This window comes from Brachionichthys hirsutus, chromosome 12, assembly GCF_040956055.1.
Source record: "Brachionichthys hirsutus isolate HB-005 chromosome 12, CSIRO-AGI_Bhir_v1, whole genome shotgun sequence".
Taxonomy (NCBI): domain Eukaryota; kingdom Metazoa; phylum Chordata; class Actinopteri; order Lophiiformes; family Brachionichthyidae; genus Brachionichthys; species Brachionichthys hirsutus.
The window spans coordinates 10,059,949-10,080,402 of record NC_090908.1 but is presented as its reverse complement, the minus strand read 5'-3'; the positions used below and the strand labels follow the sequence as shown (position 1 = coordinate 10,080,402).

Genomic DNA, 20,454 nt, shown 5'->3' with positions numbered 1-20,454 from the left:
CATGTTCCATTTGTATTTTACAGTGACAGAATATACTTTATTAGCCAGTGTGTACTCGTACAAGGAATTTATTCTTATCCCTGTGTTCGTGCAGAAGTAGACATGCAGTTTAGAACAGCATCGACCAAACTTGACAAAAACACGTTGGCTAAATGTTTAAAAGCAAAGAATTTGAATGTTAAAGGATTGTATTGTGCAACAGCATGTGAAATGCATGTGTGTAAACATCTAATGTGTTTGTGAATTCAACTGTAGGTCATTATAGTAGCATTATTTAGCATCACGGAAGAGGTTCTAAGATATGAAGCGTAGGAGAACCAGACTTTTGTTGTGCATCACCTCAGACCCTGGCGTCATTAATCCCCTGAGGTTCTAGCAGTTTGGTACAATTCATAGGCCCCACAGGACAGCAGCAACCCTGCTCTACAGCCCATAGATCTACCATGCACATGCACATGCCATGCTTTTATAGATGCACGCATTTGCAGATGCTGCATAGTAATTCATCATATATGTGTCACATGCTGCACACACAAGCTTACATGAGGTTGCATGGATAAAAGCACGAAGAGACGGATGCACAAAAGCGCAGACCTGCAGATTGTACATTTAATGCCTTTCAACGGTTTGGATCGCATGCAGACAGAGGCACGTGAGAGGGACACCTGATACACACAGCCTCTCTCTCTTTCCTCCTAAATCTCGTTGTTTATCTGTGTTTTGTGGTCCTGTCCTTCCTCCTCTCCGGGAGGGGATGCGTGCCTCGCAAGTCGGCACCTTCCCATTCCTCCGCTGGCCTGTGCCACGTTGCATTTGCAGGGGATCAAGTCTGAGCCTCCAGAAAAGCACAGAGAAAAAAGATAAGAAAATTGGCCCTAATGAAAACCAGAAGCACCGTCTCTTTCTCTCTCCTCCTCCTCCTCCTCCTCCTCTCACTCCCTCTTCTGCCATGAACTTGGAAAGACGAGAGAGGAGGAGAATTAAACTTAATTCAAACCAGCTCTCCGCAGCGCCAGATGACAGGGCTTTGAAGTGTAAGTGTGCGTGTGTGAGTTTTTCGCTCTTTTATTCTCTCTATTCTCCAGCTCTCTACAATTTTTTTATGAACGGAGGGGGGAAAGCCTCGAAGCGTTCATGTTTAACCATTTGTTAACTAGTTTGATGAGCATTGCTTCCTCTAAAGGACAGTTTATTTTTATTTTACAATAGGCCTCTCCTGGGCATTTACTTCAGTCTATCCACTGGTTGGGAGCCATCAGGAAAATACTGTTGTGATATAAATTGTTTTACAGTATTAACACAATTTATTATTCAAATGCATTTTAACAAATCACACCTGAGGAGCTAATGGTAATGAAATTTGTTTTAGAATATAATATCTTAGGCATTGGCATTGCCTGAGACATCATTATTTTCCATCATCACATCAGTTTCTGTTGCAGAAGCAGCAACAAATTTGTCACTCGCACTCACATATATTGGATCAATATATCCATCATGAATCACTGAAGACATAAAGGGGAGCTCCACCAATGATACACATGGAGACTGTTTACCCGCACAACACAACATCCCTTGTTTTGCTTCCTGTCAGCTACTCGATGGAGGTTTCTTGCGAGTCTGAGAGAGGAGAAGCATCGGACCTAGAGTTTCCAGAGCTTTTACCCCCTGTCGTATCGACTTCTGTAAAAATCAGAAAAAAAAGACGACCACAAAAAGTCTGCTACACACTCACATGTATGCAAACTGTACCGGAGACAGGTGCATGGAGCCATGACACCCTGACGCGTGCACCTGTTGCCACGCAAACCAAACATTTCTAAACAAAGGTTTTTACAACGTTTCCACTCGTAGTCAGATCCAGCCTGTGGTGGTGCAGATTGCAGCCTCTCCACTCAGAAGGCCCCATACAGCTCGGTCGTAAACCTTCATTTCCTTAATCTACAAAACAATATGGCAAAGGCCCCGCCATGATCGGCGCACCTGGAGCAGTTGGGGGGAGAGGTGTGCCTTGCTCAAGGGCACCTCCACAGTGCTCTGAGGGTAAACTGGCCCCTCTCCAGCCATCAGCACACACTCCTCATTCCGTCTGGGCTGGGATTTGAACCCGTAAACCGGTTGCTCTCTCCGGTTTCCCAACCCAAGGCCCAACCAACGGAGCCACTGCCGCGCCCCCCCCCCACCCTTTTAGGTGTAATTACATAATAGTGGAACTGAGCCACCTTTGTGGAAGTTTTTAGTGCACTTTGTAGTTTAAATGAAATCCTGCATTCATGTCGGGAAATTTAAGTAGTGTTTTCTTAATGATGTATCAGTGCATCCCATCATTTTCATAGTCTGGCCTATCCAGACTGCAGCTGGTCACTATTGACCCACAGTGTGCATCAATGATTAAATCGCATAGGGAGCTGATGCTTTAACTCCCTGAATTTGTATTGCACCCTAAGCAAAACTGATAAGAGACCTTACCTTACTTGGATATACACTCTTTAACTAGAAAACGTGAACTGCACCATTGGCTTCATGCTTTTATGCTGCATAAAAGACCATCTCTCTCTCTCTGTCAATCTTTATCTCTGATCAACTTCTTTATATGAGATTTTTGTTTGAAATGTTGCCAGATGCTCTCTAATGTGCGGTGACGTATGTCCATCCATCCTTGCTGTAGGACTTCCAAAAAAACCCCTCTTGTCTCCCTCAGACAGCTGTTGTGTACCTACGTCTGTTGTGTTGTGGTTGGGGGTCTGGTCTACTCAATTAAGGGTTATAATCTGGCGGTTAAAAAGAAATGGAAAAGCTGGTGGCCTGTGGAGTTCGGGGCACGCTGCTCACACGCAGCCAGCACACGAGCTCTGCGCTCCTGAGGTTGGCAAAATACAGAGTGCCTCTGACGGAACCGTGTGGGACTCCATCACTAGATCTCACCAAAACACCGCTCGCCCACATTGCCCAGAACCCACAAAACTCCTCTGTAGAGGAGACCTTGTTTTGCCATCTGGAAGTCCAACTATTTATGAGAGAGAACTACTAAATCATGTTAAACCAGATGACCATGACACATTGTGCTTTTAGTACAAATATGATTAAGCTCCAGTATAATGGACTGATTAAGTGAGCTGTTACCGAGCTTGGGTATAGCAGTGAGTTTTTGTATTGTGATTAATTGCAATTGTCTTGATTGCATCACACATGTGTAGTCCAGTATATAAGAACTCAAAAATCCAGCTGAGTTAGTGATCCTTTAGCTTCATCTAAAAAGTTGAACTTCTAAAAAACAATCTGTTGATTCGTGCATACATTTTCCTGTGTCTTTGGCATAACAATTAAGAAAGATTGTCTTCAGCTTCATAAAATAAAAACATAATGTTTGAAAGTAGATTAGGCTCATGCAATTTATTTTATCATTCTCTGCAAAACTATTTTTGTATAAATATCTAAACTGCGCTGGATATTCCAAACACAACTCTTGGTGAACATTTCATAGTTTCCCCCACTGATGATTGGATTTATGCGTGTGACACATTGAACACGAGGGGCCTATCTCTGCTAGCTCTCATATGCCACACCCGTCCAGTGTCAGAATCGTCCTGCAATCTTTACACTCCTGCAGTTATATCTGTCCTTCTGTTCCTTCTTTTTTACTCCAGGATGTTGTGTATTTTTGTGCTAGAATAAAAAAAAAATCCACTTGAAGAAGTGTGTGTTTTTCAGTGAACACGATCTCATTAGGGGATGTTTGCTTTGAAACCCTTGAAAGGATGAGAAAAGCCATTAAAAGAATAAAACATGTAACTTCTGATAGACATTCAAACATTACGCTACAACATTACAATACAACATTATTTATCATTTACCACAGTAAGCATCCCCAGCATCAATACATTATTTTGTTGACATGTTGCTCTTATTTTTCCTCCAGGACTGTTGTCATGCCTATTGCCAACGAGTTTGCTCCAGACATTGTTCTGGTATCTTCAGGATTCGATCCTGTTGACGGACATGCGTCACCACTGGGAGGATACAAGCTCACAGCCAAATGTATGTATTGATGACAGCTGCACAGTTGATTTCTTCTCTTTTCTAAAACCCTTGCTCAAGAAGTTCATAATTTCAGCCTGTGCACGCCACGGCGACCTAAATCTATTGTGCTAGGAAAGACGCACACGAGCACACACTCATCTTTATTTGCCTCTTACTTCTGTACTCGGATCACAAACCTTTGCATACCAACAAAATAACTTTTCTGAACTCACCCTGCAGATCTCAAATAAGAGCAGGGGTCTTGCTTATGAAGGGGTGATATGGGTGGTTTAGAGAGGATTTCAGGAAGAGGGTATATGGTTAGAATTCAGGGGAGTATGTATGGCGGAATGCATATTGAAACTCGCCTCATCCCGAAAGAAAAAGATCAAAGGCTGCGACCAAGCCTAAACACAAAGCCACTTTTATTGAAATTAAACCTGGCTTATATTATAGCTTTTTTTTAGGCCTCCAGTAAATCCACAGTGCACTCTCTTCTTCCTCTTTCTCTCTCTGATACACTCCTTTCCTCATCCATACCCAAACCCTGCTTTTTTTTTTCTTCTTTTGATCAACATCCAAAAAGGAAGTTAACGCTTGAACATCAATGCTCCCCTCATGTCATTCTCTTTCTCCTCTTCTTTCTGCCTCCTCTGCCTTCTCCTCGCTGTCATTTCCTGTGTGTCCAGGCTTTGGCTACCTGACCAGGCAGCTGATGGGTCTGGCAGGCGGTCGGGTAGTGCTAGCCCTGGAGGGGGGTCATGACCTCACAGCCATATGTGATGCCTCTGAAGCTTGTGTCTCTGCTCTGCTTGGCAATGAGGTAAGATGTGAGCCCGGAGGATTGGGAAGAACTGTCTTTGAAATATCAAAATAAGCTTGAGCAAGGCCTTAATATCGGAACTGTGGACCAAATCTATGGCTAATGTGAGAGACTAAGACCACATATAGCTGCATGAAAACATGCTCTTATTTCTAATTGATATTTACATGCTACTGTAAATTGGACTTTCTATTTGTAAACCAGAATCCACCTAACACAAATAAATTTAATAACAGATTATTTTTTTTTATTCTTCTTTCTGGACCCGGAGAAATTAAAGCTAAGATCTGGTCGAGGGAATACCTCTGGACCCCAACAGGTGACTTTCACCTCAACCACCAGTAAAAGTTCAGTCACATCTTTCACCAAACAGTGTCCTTAGATAGTAAATAAAATAAAGGTTAAGCTTGGACAATACTCTGACAAAAGTGCTGTTGTACTTCAGCCCAAACTGTTTTCTGTGCATTCTCTGTTGCTCTCTCTCTCAGAGACGAAGTCACACACACACACACACACACACCGGGGGGAGAGCATTTCGAAGTGGAAGGTTAAGTCTGTTAGGGTTAGGTGTGTGTATAGGTTGGGCTGTGGAACTGAACAAACATCAACGCTCTGTTATTCGTGGCACACAACAGAATAGCAACTCCTCAAAGCCGCCCACTCGTCTCTTCCAGCTAATGAAGAGGCTGGAGTGCTTTTTTGGACAACTGCTCAAGTCTCATTTTCTCCTTCGACATTGTGCATCCAAGATATCTAAGTGCTTTTGTTTTTTAAAGGAATGCTGAAACCGCTGCACCCAATGGAGATTACATAGCTTTGTGCACAGAGATGAAGGCGTCGCTTGTGTTAAAGAAACGGTTGCACCATTGTAGCTTCGTGTTCGGGATCACTCGTGTGTATTTTAGTGTTTCAGAATAAAGGTTCCAGTCACGTGTGTGTTTAAACACACTTTGGAGCCAATTTTAAAATTCACCCCACAGAGAAATTGAGAATTAAAAAGGGCAACTACAGTTTTTCCTCAGCACCAAAAACACTGGATAAATTAAACACCACACATCAAGGGTGAAAATCCAGACTGACGCACTCGATTGTAATGAAAAAGTGATCACTGTCCAGTATTTTTTGCCGGCCAAGCCACGAGCACACCCTGAGCGTTGGCAGTCAGCGGAATGGCGACTATACCTGCTAAAGCCATTATCTTCTGCCAAGTGAGACATTCAGAGCAGTTCTACAAGTTCGTGTGGGTTCAGATTCCTTCAGCTAAAACAGTACGTAGACGAGCACGAAGAGCGGCTAGTTGTTGGACCGACTGTGGTCACCTTTATATGGCGTCACAGTTTATTTTAGTGAGAATCATAAAACCCAGTCAGTGTCAAACGTGTGGAGACCGTTAAGTTCGTTGCTCTCTCTGGAATCATGCTGCTCAAATTCAAAAGCAAGAATTCCTGCAAATTGGCACGCAAGTTGTATTAATATTGTTTAATTTGAGTCCAAACTTTAAAAAAAAAAGCTGACTTAATGAAAGGAATCGGTTGGATGGCCTCGTTGATGTTTAGCCCTGACTCTATCTGCCCTGTTAATGACGGCGTCGACGCATACTTGTTCCTGTTATAAACGAGTTCTTGGATCGCTGAAAGCCGCATGGCTGTTTTCCATGTGGATCTTGGCGACGGAGCAAAACAAACAGAACAATAAGGCAGAGTCACATGAATAAAAAACTCTGTCACTGTGACGAACCAGTCCGCCGTCTTCTGGAGCACAAAGGCTTTGACGACAGCAGACGCATGAACTGTGCATGTTCTTTAAAATGACACGGGACAGAGCAGGATCTGGTTAAAGCCTTGAGTTTTCCTTTCGTAAGAGGAAAGCGCCTCTTTCGGTGCCAAACCTGTCAAATAAAACTAATCACTGCAGAGGCTTAATCTAATAACTCTATTTACCTGCAGTGTACCCGCCAATGCCTCAAAGTTGAATAGAGTGATGCTGTCATTACAGCTGGTAAAGATTCAGGAATTCAAGGACACTTCAGCAGGGCGGATGCTTTTTTCTGTCACGGAGGTTTGTATTCTCGCCGTTTGAAGGACGCTCTCGTTACTTGCAACACCGCCCTGCTGCAAAATGAGGAATTTGATCAGTGGGTTCGCTTCTTGGGTTTCAGCAGACTGCAGAGTGTCGGCCTCAGCGGGAGTTTGGAAGAGGTCACTGAATGGATGCCATGGGGAGCTGAAAATTTGAAAATGGGCAGCAGGCAGGAAGCGTCAATTGCTTCAACCCTGCGGGACACCCCTATCTCCCGTGCACCCGGGTCTCTGGTCGCTGGTGCACATCTGAAAATGGTTACCATCGTGTCTCCTCCTGCAGGGTCAATGCGATCGGATGATAAAGGAAAGTAGAATAGAATAATCATTTGAAGTTAGAATAATACATCTATTGCAGAGGAGAGATGGCAGATACAGGCTTAACCCTGGATATTGTGGGAGTTTGCTGGCTGTTTCTGATCTTGTTCAGCAATCCAAATTCTTTAAAAAAAAAAAAAAAAAAAAGCCAGATTCAGATTGGAAAACTACCAGACTCGAGTAAACATTTTAAACTTTTCCTTGGAACCCATTCAAGTCTCTGCTATAAGATTGAAAGTTATCATGACGTGCCTGAGTTGTAGAGAATGCCTCATTAGCAGGCAATGACTTTAATTGCAATGAACAACCCCAAGTGTAGATCCTGCTGACTCGCTTGGCTCTTTGTTAGCAAGTGACGGCAGTTGTTTGAGCTAAGGCAGATTCTTCAGTCTTCAGAGCTTTCATAATCAATTGCACAGGAAAAAATAGGAGAGGCTGGATCATTCCTGATCACATCAAAATGACAGGAAGCAAGTGTTTTTATCGTAATCTCAGCAGAGCTCTCTGTCATGGACCTGGAATGTAGCTGGGAAACGTCAGTGAGGAGTTGAGCCAGAGGGAGAGAGAAAGATTTTTTATTTTTTTGCTCACTACCAAAGTCTGGTTGTGGCTTCTTATAGCCAAATGGAATCACATGTAGAAACAAAAGACTTGTTTCAATTTAAGGCCTAACCAACCAGGCAAGGTACCGTGTGTGTGTGTGTGTGTGTGTGTGTGTGTGTGTGTGTGTGTGTGTGCGCGTGTGTGTGTTGGCCCACTGTGAATGGAGTGAATGAGTAGGCTCAGGCATGGGACCACATCTGGATTAGCTGGTCAGCTGTGCTTTTGTTTATGAAGCGTCAAACTGCCCGAGGGTTTGTATTGTCTAGATCGAGAACTATCCCAGATCCACGGTGTCGTCATATTTTGCTTAATGGAAGTCTACAAATGTAGTCTATAATTTGTATTTATCTCATTCCATAATTTTACATGAAGACAGAATATGTCTTTTTGACATAGACTTTGTGCAATGAGACATCTTAATGCAAAGTTCTGGTCCAACGGGAGTGTTTAGTCTAGTTTGTGTGCGTTTAGGGGGCTTTGACACGAGTAGGTTCAGGAACCACTGGTTTAAACCATAAATGATGGCTTCACTGACATTGCTTAGAGTTGCAAAAATAATGAAGTAAAGAGAGAAAATGAAGTTTTCCCTGACAAAGATATTATTATTATTATTTTTTTCATCAGCACTAGAAATACCGAGTAAGTTAGGCACCACATATCAAGAGTAAATAACCTGACAGATGCAGTCATCATGAAAAAGTGATCAGTTTAGGGTCTTTGATCAAAAGATCAGAAACTACACGTTTTAACATGCTTTAAGGGTTTATTGATACTGTTTATGCAAGAGCCACTTTCTGTTTTCACTTTATTTTGGGATTGAATTCATGAAGCGAGGATTACCACTTGTTTCTTAAAATTGCTTAAAAGAAAGATGCTATTTGTGTTTCTTATATAACTAATGCACTTGTTGATGCATCTACCTACAAAAGGCACAGATTGGCAGCCCGGACACTGGAACCAAAACATCCTGAAGGTGTTTCTTATATCCGCTTAACCTCCTGTGTAGTTTTTACTTCCAGTGTTTTACTGCTCATAAAGTGTGAGAAATATATCTGCGCTTTTATTGGCAGGTTAAGATGGGCTTTGCTATAATGAGCGTTAGGTTTCCTTTGAAAGCGGCTCAGATTAGCTGGGAAACGAAAGGGATGAAAATAGCTGAATGGACTCTAGGGTCTGTTTTATTCGCCTCCTCCACCCCTGCAGAGGGTAATCGTGAAGTCTTTTTTTTTTTTTGTTTTTAGTAGAATGGCTCATGAATGATGCATCGGCGACTACACTAGTCAACTCTGAACTCATGACTAATTGATGATTGCTTGCAAACAGATGTTGGCCCAGTTTGAACCTTGGTTGTTAGCAATTATATGATAAACAACAGGCTAATATGTTAATTCATAACAGCTGTCAATGAGGTTATGTGGTGTGTTTAGACGATCAACTTCACCTGCCCCGCCCCCCACCTTCGGCTCGAGTATTCACCACCACCGTCTGTTTACAAGGCAAACCCACAAAACTTGCTCAAAAAGGTCTTTTACACAATACACACCATTGCCTTATTCAGCTAGCATAACATAATCAACTGGTTTCAGTGACTGCCAGCAAATGCACACGGACACAACAGTAAACAATGGATGCCTTATGCACTTTTTCTTTTGCTGAACAAGTGGATTTCCTCCTATTTCCAGTGTTTTTGTTCCAGCCTCCCTCAGGAATGTTTTTTACCGGGCACATTCCTTGCTCTCGGCTCACGGCTTTCCATGGTGTCTTAGTTTTGTTGGCCGGGAATATAGCGTGGGCTGTGTGACACGCGGAGAAAAATACTTCAGAAATCACAAGTCCACGTGATCGAAACGACATTTTCCTCCCTGTCTCTCTGGCTTCATGTCTGATGGTATGATGATGTAGAACTGATGACACAACTGGGACCAAAAACCTAAATAAACCGAAAAGTCGTTGTGGATGATGTGGCAGATAAATGTGTGTGTGTGTGTGTGTGTGTGTGCCATACCTGCCAGGTAGGGGCCCCTGGTGTACCCTGACAAGAGCCGTTAAAGTTTATAAGCGTGAGGCCCATCTGTCAATCAAGCTGACAGTCTGCCCCCATCCAACCCCTAACTTTCAGATGATCTCCGAGAAACCCCGGAGAAGCCCTGACCCTGCTCTGACAGGGAGTCGGGCTAGTAAGGGCTGGCTGGGGGTTAGGGTGAACATTTGGCAGCTGTAGCCTGAAGGATGAAGGATAAAGTTTAGACTGAAAGATTGATGGTTTGAGACCACTGACTGGGAAAAGGAATTATTCTGCTACAGTCAGAGCGACAAGTTAGCGGAGAGACACGAATATCCAGGTTGGTTGTTTCCTGATCAGCCAGTCTGTTCTTGGAAATCCAAAATATTTCCAAACTGCTGATTTATTGATGAGAGTGAATGATCTTATCCGTCGGCCATGACGTGCCTATTGTGACTGTTATCAGCAGCACATACATGCATTATCTGGTTGTCTGTTAGCTGTGTGTCTGGGAACGGCTACACACGAGCTTCACTAAATTTTTCAAATAAATCTGTGCGAGTCGTGACTGCAGGTATTCACCACACGGTCGCACACAAAGCACAATCAGCAGTTCTAGGAAATGATGCGATGAAACTGACTCTCATTGTTGGACCCGAGAAGAAGGAAGCGTTGTTCAGGCCCATAGCAAATACATTGATGTTAATGCCTGAACTGAATGTGTGTCTGCAGGCGTGCGCCTGCGTCCGTCCCCGTGTCCATGATGTAGCCTGTCGTGCCACTGCAGGATTAAAGTCTCCCTCTTCCCTCGGCCCCCGTGGACCCCTCCCACACACTATTTGTTTTAATTAAAAGAAAACTTCCAACCTCTGCCAAAGCCAGACCGACCGACGAAGAACTTTTTTCTTCTTCTCTTTGACGTTCTACTCCCAAAAACCCCGGCCAAAACATTTTTTTTTTTTCCTTTTTCTCTGTCTCGTCTTACATGTTCCTCAGTTGGTCCTTTATTCTGCTGGGCTTATGTGGGAGTAAAAATAGAGATGCGTGTCACCTGTGATGGAATGTAGATTTGAACTGACAGGTTTGACAAAATATGGACGAGAAAGTGTGGCAGGAACGAGTCTGCCAAAGGGGATATTGAATCATTCCGGGTAGAGAAGGCCAGTTGGGGGGGGGGGGGGGGGGGGTAGCCTTGTTTCCTCTGAATTGTTGCTCGGGGAGATTCATAGGTTTAGCTCTTCTCCCTGAGAGCCACATGTTTCTCTGTGGACGTACGTCTGTTGGCTCGAGCGTCCCTGTATGCGTTTGTTCGATGAAGCTTCCATGTGTGGACACTAGTATGTGTCCATAGCGTGGGACACAGTACAAAGCACCTATTGTAGTTTGTGTCAAAGAGTAGCAGCGCTCTTGTGAGTGGGAGGACGTGTACATCTGCAGGGACATTCTCTATTTTTTTTTCCTCCACCTCTTGGAATGACTCGACAACAGCCGGTGGTTTGATTTCAAAAGCCATCCTTTTAAACCCAAAGGGAACCGCAACAGTTCGGTGGACATTTTTGTGTCGGTCACATTACTAATAATACATATCTTGCTTTTGCTAAACTTCCGGTATAAAAAAAATAAAATAACGAGGGGAAATGTTTTTGCTGTTATTTCCAGTTGGACCCGATTCCTGACATGGTTCTGGAGCAGACACCGAACGCCAACGTTGTCCGCTCCGTGGAGAAAGTCATTGAATCTCACAGTGAGTGAAATATTTACACGCAGACAACATGAATAAGCCGTAAACAAATCTAAGAATGAATTATTTCCGTCTCGCAGGTAAATATTGGTGCTCGCTGCAGCGAACCGCCTCCACGGTCGGATGCTCGTTGAGCGAAGCCCTTGAGCGGGAAGCAGAGGAAGCCGAGACCGTCTCCGCCATGGCGTCGCTGTCGGTCGCCAACAAGCACATTGCGAAGAGGTATAACGTTTTGTCTTTGTAATATCTCTGAGACTGGTGTGCATTTAGAAGAGGAATATGTTCCTCCTGTGGGGTAGAGGGATCATTAGGACCCCTGTGATTGCCTGACAAGCTCAGTCACAACAAACCTCCAGGGAGTAACTGTTTCTTGTGTGTTCTATTGCAGAATGTTTTGATTTTACATTTCAAAAGTTGTAAAATAGGGACTTTTAGTGTTTAATTGTATTTCCTCTTGGCAGGCAGGTCTGGTATTGTCTCCTCTTCTTACTCTTCATGCTAAGCTTGGCTTAATAAACTGCAATTTATAGCCTTAAGTTTCATTTGCAGATTTGGATACCAATATTTTCTCTTAGTAATATAGTATAGTAATGATTACAGGGTTCATAAACGTCTCGTTTCTAGGCTTTTTCTATTCCTTTCTTTGAGACTGTGGTTGCTATCCTTTGGCTTTGGTGGAGGTCAGTGTTTTATAGCTGCAGCTCCTCACAGTATATACATGGTGTAAAATAAATAGTGCTACTACATAGTTTATAATGTTGTGTTTTCCCCAGGGCTGAAGAGGAACCGATGGAAGAAGATTCTCCTATGTAAGGTGTTTGACCACTGAGACCAGTCTACGACGGCGTCCCCATCCAGTCTGTTTAAATGCCTCTCGTGTGTCACCCCTGCTGAATCACGATGGCATTTTATTGTGGGGGGGGGGGGAGCAAAGCAGAACTGACAAAAAGTGGCAATCAATGGAAATGAGACGCGCCAACAAGTCGCTGATCAGCAGTGCACAGATTGATCAGCATTCATTTGTCACATGGTCTCTTCAGCAACACGGATACTAAAGGACTGGACTCCTCAATCTGACAATGACAACCTCGAGTGCCGGTGCTTTTTGACCACAGAGACAAGTTGCAGTCGTCCTCATCTTGTATATGCTGTTCTTTTTGTGCTTTATCTTCATTTTTCTCACATTCTGATTGTGACTACAGACACTACGGATCATTCCTCCTCTTGCGGGACGTCCAGACGAATGGAAGAAATGAGTTGAATTCATTGCAACTAGGGTGGAGAGGACGGATGAAAAAAGGTCAGGCGGTGATTCCAAATGGACTGACGGTGAAAGACTGCGTCTGTGCCTTTTCTTTTTTTTTTTTTTTTTTACCTTGTGGATTTTCTGTTGAAACTCTACTGAAAGAGCTTTGCCTTAAAAATAGGTTTGGGAACAAACCCCTTAAGCGTGTCTCATATGGTGACACATCTACTGCCTGCATGTTGTTGGCACATAGACTGGAAGACTGTGGCATGTTTACCTATAATCCTCTGCAAGAAGCCTACTGTTTCTACCTGTACTTCATTCTTTCCTTTTTCCCCCCTCACGATTTTGATCATCTCATCTTAGTTCCCAGCCACAAGCTGAAGGTTGTTTATTTTCAGAAGGGAGTAATGTACAGTTCCGTAGTCCGAGAAAACCTTTTGGATGGCCTTCCATTTAAGCAGCTCTATTGTTTTTAAGGGTTAATCAATCATCCATCCATTAGCTTCATCCACGAATTTGACAGCCGGACCGCACATACGTTATTACTTTCACATTCTGTGCCTGCGTGAGAGGCGGTAACTCTCCGAACCAGCAACTCTCCGTACCAGCAGGTGCGGAGAAACTGAAGACCGAAGACAACGGTACGAACCGGTGATGAGAGCGGTGTTCGGACGACACAATTTTATTTTATTTTTACCATGATTAACAAACGATTATGTATTTTATATGCATATAAGTATTAAAGCTGGAAGTTTTTTTTTTTTTTTTTTTATATATAAATTTTTTGCATCATTGTCACTCAAACCGGAATGTGCCCGTTCGACAGACGGTGGCGAGAATCAAATCTGTCACCAAGTTCAGATTATTAATATTGAATGTCTCACCCTCACACGACAGTTTATATTTGAGTTGCAGCTTTAAGGACAGGACACATTTCGTGTTGGCATTGAAAATAATCGTTTATTCGTGTTACGCTCGGGACCGATTGATTTTTTTTTTAGCATTAGTGGCAAGGGGGTCAAATTCAGAAGTCACTTCAAATCATTTTGAACCACGGGAGAGGAGTTATGTGTTCTGGTTGTGCTGAATGTTGAGGCTCAGAGGGAGGGAATATGGAACAGCACAAAATCTAGCTCCACAAATGCTCAGCGATGGCCCGACTTCAGCCCGCTTTCAACTCGGTAAGAGATCTGCTTAGTTAAGAAAAGTGTGCATCATATAACTTCTACCTGCAGCAGCTGATTGAGGTCATATTTAAACGATGCCCAATATGGACATTTTACTGAGGCATCCCTTTGTGTCCCAATGACCTTCACACCTGGAATTCTGCAGCTCACAGCTGGATAAACAACGTCATGCCCTTGCTAAGCACATCTGCTCCCCAAATGTTGAGGCTTGTGAGGCAGGTGTGTGTTTACATCTGTCCATATGTTCAGAGTTGTTTCTCTTTTTTCATCGTCCTATTTATTAGTCGAATGAGCCCATGCGCAGCGAATAGCCTCGCAACTTTAAATAGCACATGTAGCTCAGATTGTTCTTCTGAGTCCTCCAAATATTAACTCTTCGAAGTTACATTTGTGTGACAAATCTGCATTATTCTGGATGTGCTTGGCGCTTAAAGGGACGGTTCACCCAAGCTGATGCTGTCGAATGGATTAAAATGCAACCCCCCCCCCCCCCCCCATCTCTGTTACATGACGACTGATCTTGTGATATTGCCCAACGTCACCCAGTTTGAAGACATTCTCTGTTTGACTTCACGTTTAAGTTGGCTGCTAACTGATGCTGCCAGCTTTTTAAGTCTTCTGGAGAGATGTGCATCATCAAAATATCACACCGTCATCCGTCTGATTGATCTCTTTTTGTAACGACAGATATTTACGTGTTCGGGGAGAACGCCGCAGCGCTTGTTTGCTCTGTGGACTAACGCGCCTCACCTTACATCGACCCATCAGGATGGGAATGTAATAATTGAATTTTAAATTCTTATGGTTGATCTGTTCTTTAATGATTTTGGGTCTGACTTGAACACAACTGAGACATTCCTGCCTGTATGCGTCCTTAAAACGCGACTCCCTTCTCTCGCCTGTGTTTCAGCTACAAGCTCCTCGTGTTGACTGTATATTTACAGCAAACGGGAAAGACAGCGTCGTGGCTCTTGTTGTTGTTTACTGTACATAGGACACGCCTCCTGGGGACTTTGCAGTAGGTGAGGCCTCAGATCGCGTTTGTACAGGTGATGACGCGACAACGATCTCTGGGGGGGGTCGGTGTGTTTTTGAGGGAAGGCTGGGATGCACATATTTCTACTTTGTACAATGATGGACGATTGTGTATTTACTGTCTGTTCATAGTAGATTTATATATGAAATGATTACATTATATATCTATACATAAATACTATGATCTTGTTTTTGAAGTTGGTGTCAGTGATGCGTTTAATTGGTCTCCATAGAGTCGGCTGTTTTTTGAAGGCACCGTTGAGCAGATTTTTACAGGTTCTTTTTGTTTTGTCTGTCCACACTGATGCTGAGTTTCTAGTTGTGTCCTTGCTGTTTGCGCTGCTGCCCTCCTGTCAGCCTCACGTTGTTTGTACCATTCCACACGTCTTTCTACGTGCAGTTTAAAAACACTTCTTCTTCTTTTTTGCTGAAAAGATGTGGAACACTGAAGAGGAAAGAATATGAGACAAATTCAAAACTGGCTGACGTGATTCATTTCTTCCTCCTTCTGTACAGGATGGATTTGAATTGGAGCGCGGCCAATGCCTTTTTTCTGACTCTGAATTTCTTAGACATTTTTTTTATACACAGACCAAATGGCCGCCGTCTTGATGTAAATCGACATTCTTTCATATTCAACTCGTTTGTTGTGTCATTTTTCTCCTTCGCTAAGTGATGCCTCGGATTCTCAGGGGGGTCCGTTGTTTAGGAAGACTGTCCTGCATGCAAAAGGTCGGAGCTGTTTGATCACTGCAGAAGCACAAGTTTCTTCTGTCATCACAGAAAGCCACAATTCATGGACACATTTTTACACTTTCTATACCTGGTAACGTTTTCATACGGTTGAAATTGTCTGCTTCTCCTTGAACAAGAGGTAAAAGCTGATCTTGTTCAATGCCTGTGGTCCTCTAATACTTTGTAAATTTACAAGAACACTTTTTTTTACAGTTAAAAACCCCAAAGAGACTACCAATGTCTGCACATTGAATAACATCACATTTTAGCTTTATTTAAAACTGTTTGTGTGTGGGTAATGTGATGTTTCTGTAAAACAGACATCCTCTATTTTTTACCCCGCCCCCAGAACATTCCCAGTCTGCTGCTTCAGGCTGCTTTGGTGTTGGTGGACAAACTAGCATCGCCTGGCTAATCCAGCTATCAGTCTTAACACAACGTGTAACCGAGTGAAGAGTAGCAGCGTTGCGTTTTACTTCCCGTCTCACCTATTTAGTTTGAGTCCTCGCAGTTCAGACCATCCGGGTCCGAGTCAATCCTCTTTTCTCTGCATGATCCCTACGTCTGCATGCACTGCCTACCTGTCTGCCTGTCTGTTTGTCTGTCCCATACTACATATCAGCAAGAAATCAAGCACTGGTGGACGATAGTACTTTCACTGTATCCAAAATGTATTTTCTCTTGTAGTGCTTTTTTTTTGTTTTGGTTCTGCCTGGAAGAGTTTGGGTGTTTTCCATATTCTTTGCTTCAGGGATCTGGGATCATCTAACCTTGAGGACTTCAGTTGAAAAATGTAAAAAAAAAAAAAAGAAAAAAAGTATCTAGCACTTGTAACACAAACAATAGATTTATTGTATTTATGTAGAAAAACAAATGGTTGTTGTAAACTGCAACAGCGCAATGGAAAAACCTTTTTATACCAGGCAAGATGTGACTTTGGTGGACTTTTGGAGAAGACAGTTTTGTTTTGTTTTTAATTCATTGTCACGTGGACTTCAAAGGGCTCCATCCAGACGCCTGGTCGTTTCCGTGGTTTTTCCATTCCACTTCACTTAATATTCCAGTTATCGCTGTGAGTGACCACTGTGGTTCAAAAACAAACAGTTCTAGTTTACATGCGTATAAAATGCATAATCTTTTTTTTTTTTTTTATCAGTCATGTTTTTGGACTTGTTCGCCCATTGTTACAGAAATAGTACATTTTTCTCGGGAAACTTTACTCTAACATGTTGTGTTTGACATCACAATATAAAGTATTGTTTTGGAAAAAGTGTACTGTCTATTCTTGTTTGTTATCCAGTTGCTGGTCTCTGGGTTTGTCTTGTCAAGTAAATGCGCATCCTAATATTTAGGATTATGATATTTATCATAATATACGTGATATTTTCAACAGTCGGCTCTTGTTCCCCGACCTATAATCAGGTCTTGGAGTAAAACCGGTGGAGTTCTCACTAAGACCAGAGGGAGGCAGAATTTCAGAAATGGGGCCCTTACGGTAGCTTGGAATGGGATTAGCCACCCATTTGGAAGGGTCAAAGGTCTGAGCTGGTGTCCAAATAAACAACGGTGAATCCCGGTTGGTGGTGGAGCGACAGCCCAAAAGCAAACAAAACCAAATCCCGCCTTGCCTTCACCCAAATAAACACGCATTCCTCTGCTTTCCTGTCAAAGTCTGCATTTAGAGAGTTACGGCGTAAATATTATCGCGGCCTCGGCCTTTGTAGGCTTGTCACCATCTCTGTAAATCATGTAGCTTTGAGACACGACGCTGAGTCAAAGGCAAACGAAAGAGCGCCGATCTCTGGCTCCTCGGGAGAACGGGCTTAAAGAGACGCGAGGGACGATGTTTACTATCGCACAGATGTCGTAAAGAGCCCAACGAGGCTCCCCGAAGTGAAAGAAGGGTGACGTTAAAGCCGGGAATGTGACCCCCTCATTGGTGTCTGGTGGCCGGGGACGCTCTAACGACCGTGTTCGTGACGCAGACTGCCCGTCTCACCTTTAGCTCGCGTAGCCGTCACCACGTTCGTCATCCCTGTTATGTGGTGACACCGGCTGACCCCCCCCCCCCCACCCTGAGGTCAGGTCGCAGGAAAGATGGAGCCGCGCTAGGTGAACTTTCCTCCTCCTTAAAGACCAGCCTGCAAGATGTGCGCTTCTCTGCCACAACAAAGAATGTAAATGTCAGTCCGGATTAAAATCTGGGAAAACCCCTTTATCTATTTTCCCTCTAGTTTGGCCACAGTGACATTCTGGCGTGTGGCATCTCTCTTTCCTCGCTAATCTTCCTGCAGCGTCCATCGTTGTCAGTTTGCTCTGTCATTACCCAACCACTGGTATATGTAAAAAAAAAAAAAAAAAAAAAAAAAAATAAAAGGGCCTCATCCTCCCATCTGTACTCATCACCACGCCTTTTAATTGCTGGTTTGACTGGCCCGAAATGGCGATGTCTTCTGGCCAGATGCTCGGATGACGAGGCTAATTACAGATGAGTCATTAAAATCAGTTTTGGATCATTGGCACATGTCAAATATACAAAAATGCCTGCCTGGTCTTAAAATGACATTGTTTGAGTATTAAATCTTCAGTTTCACTCAACTTATTTTATCCCAAGCATGAATTTGGAAACAATGGCGATGCGCGTGAGGGACTCGGTGACCGCTTGCTGTTCTTTCCACTGGAGGTTCCACCAGTCCTGCAGGGACGTCTGATCCACGCTGTGTGTTCAAGGCTCACCAGCGTTTGCTTGTGTTGCTACTGTAAGTGTTTAGTCTGGTGTGGATCGTCTGCTCAAATCAGAAAGGCGAGGCCACACAGGGGTTTTGAGGAGGACGATATATGTCCTCCAGTGTTTACTGAACACACTTTTCACTCGCTAAATGGATGCTAACTAACCTGACATGCTAATCTTTCTGCTGGCCCATCTCTTCTCACCTCCCACCAGTGAAAACAAACGAGCAAGAACCGACTCCTGAACCGCCGTGACTGATTGACCTCTGCTCACCCGGCGGTCGTCGCTTGTGCAGATGCAACGCATAGGGAGGGGGGGGGGGGGGGATGTCAGGGTGTGTGTCTCCCCCACATTCATACAGGGCAGCCCCCCCCCACCCCCCCCTATGACTGTAGATGACTCTGATTTCACAGCTGCAGCTGAGGAAGATGAACTGTTTCCGACTCTTCGATGCGATCCAGAGGCCTGTCTGGTGGCGAGGAGGTGCTGCCGTGTATTTTTGCCTCACGGTCACGTTAGACTGAGGTCAAGCACCTTCATCGCAGGATGGCGGGAGTGTTGAGTGTCTCCCTGGCGCTCGGTCAGAGATGCATTTGTGTGATCCGTTCGTCACAAGGATGTTCGCCCCCCCCCGTTCAAGAATCATGTAATGCCAGCAGAGGTGGTGAGAGAGGCGAGAGACAACGCATGAATTCAAAGAATGAGGCAGTTTGTGTAATATCATCCCTCCACAACAACTTGTGTGTGTGTGTGTGGGGGGGGGGGGGGGACCAGATGGACAAAAGACAATGCCAGATGGAGAAGATGATATAAGGCTCAGAGCCAAGTTACACACAAACACACACACTCACTTTGACAAACGCAACGCCCACGCATTCCCTTCAAACAAAAGCGATTGTTAGTCCCGATATTATTACTTTATTTACTTTCATTGCTAATTCATTCATTTTTATTTTATTTTGTTTATATTTACACAACCCAGGCACAATATAAACCAGAGCAGGATTTGCAAATGAGCTACAAAAGCCTTGAAGTTTGGTTCGTTTGTTGTCACAGAGGAACATCAGCACAAACAGTGACAGATTTCATGATCTGCATCTGATCCCCCCCCCCCCCCTGCGGTTTTATGGCACCTCTCCCACACAGCAAGATATAAAATCATGATGGCTCAGCCTTTTTTTTTTTACCATGGGATCAGCATCTACGGTAATTAAGGATAGTTTCACAATATGACACAAAACATGAGAAAAGAGCGTTTCTGTTTAGGTTTGTTTGTATTACCCAAAGCAGCACGTTGTATACTTCACTCCGGAATCCTTTAAAACCGTTTACCTCTCCGGTCCCACCTCTGGAAAAGCATGAAGATGCAAGACATTAAGAATAATCAGAGTTTCTTCTTTTTTTGAAGTCCTGAGGGCTGGAGATGATGTGGCGTCGGCCTTCTGTGCAGGATCAGACTTAAAGGGGACCCTGATTAAATGATGGCATGAAGAAAAAAAGCAGAGACGAGCACAAGAGAAAGACCAGATCCTCTCCTCACTCCTTTTCATCCCCGCAGCCTCGACAGCCGAGGCGGTGCCAGGATCACGGAGAGCCGTCCCGCTCCCGCCGCCATGTGACGTCTCGCCTGTTAGTTTGGCTCTCAGTGTAACGGCACACAACAACAACACCAAAGCCAATGCGTCTGAACTCGCAGCATGAGGTGAGTAAAGCAAAGGCCTCAAGTGTGTCGCTTAACTGGTGAGTCCGATTGGCTTTAATGCACAGTCAGCATTTATTTCAATGTGCAAAACAGCAAATGTTCAGCTTTGACAGTAACACACACACACATTCAGAGAAAGTCGGGCACGTCGACATCCTCGTCCAGAGCGGTGCAAGGTCAACCCCGGGTTCCTTCAGTGAACCAGGACAACGCAGAATCCCGTTTGAGGC

General features: G+C 43.9%; 1 protein-coding gene across 1 annotated transcript in view; it reads left to right on the top strand.

Moving 5' to 3' along the window:
* Window positions 1–12,449, top strand: part of hdac4 (histone deacetylase 4) — a 76,840-nt gene extending 64,391 nt beyond the window's left edge. Inside the window, exons 23-27 of the mRNA XM_068746572.1 lie at window positions 3,920–4,038; window positions 4,710–4,843; window positions 11,504–11,588; window positions 11,666–11,807; window positions 12,359–12,449. Of these exons, the coding sequence (XP_068602673.1) occupies window positions 3,920–4,038; window positions 4,710–4,843; window positions 11,504–11,588; window positions 11,666–11,807; window positions 12,359–12,398 (520 nt within the window). The 3' untranslated portion in view covers window positions 12,399–12,449. The remainder of the gene's footprint in view (window positions 1–3,919; window positions 4,039–4,709; window positions 4,844–11,503; window positions 11,589–11,665; window positions 11,808–12,358) is intronic.
* Window positions 12,450–20,454: the final 8,005 nt, after the last annotated feature.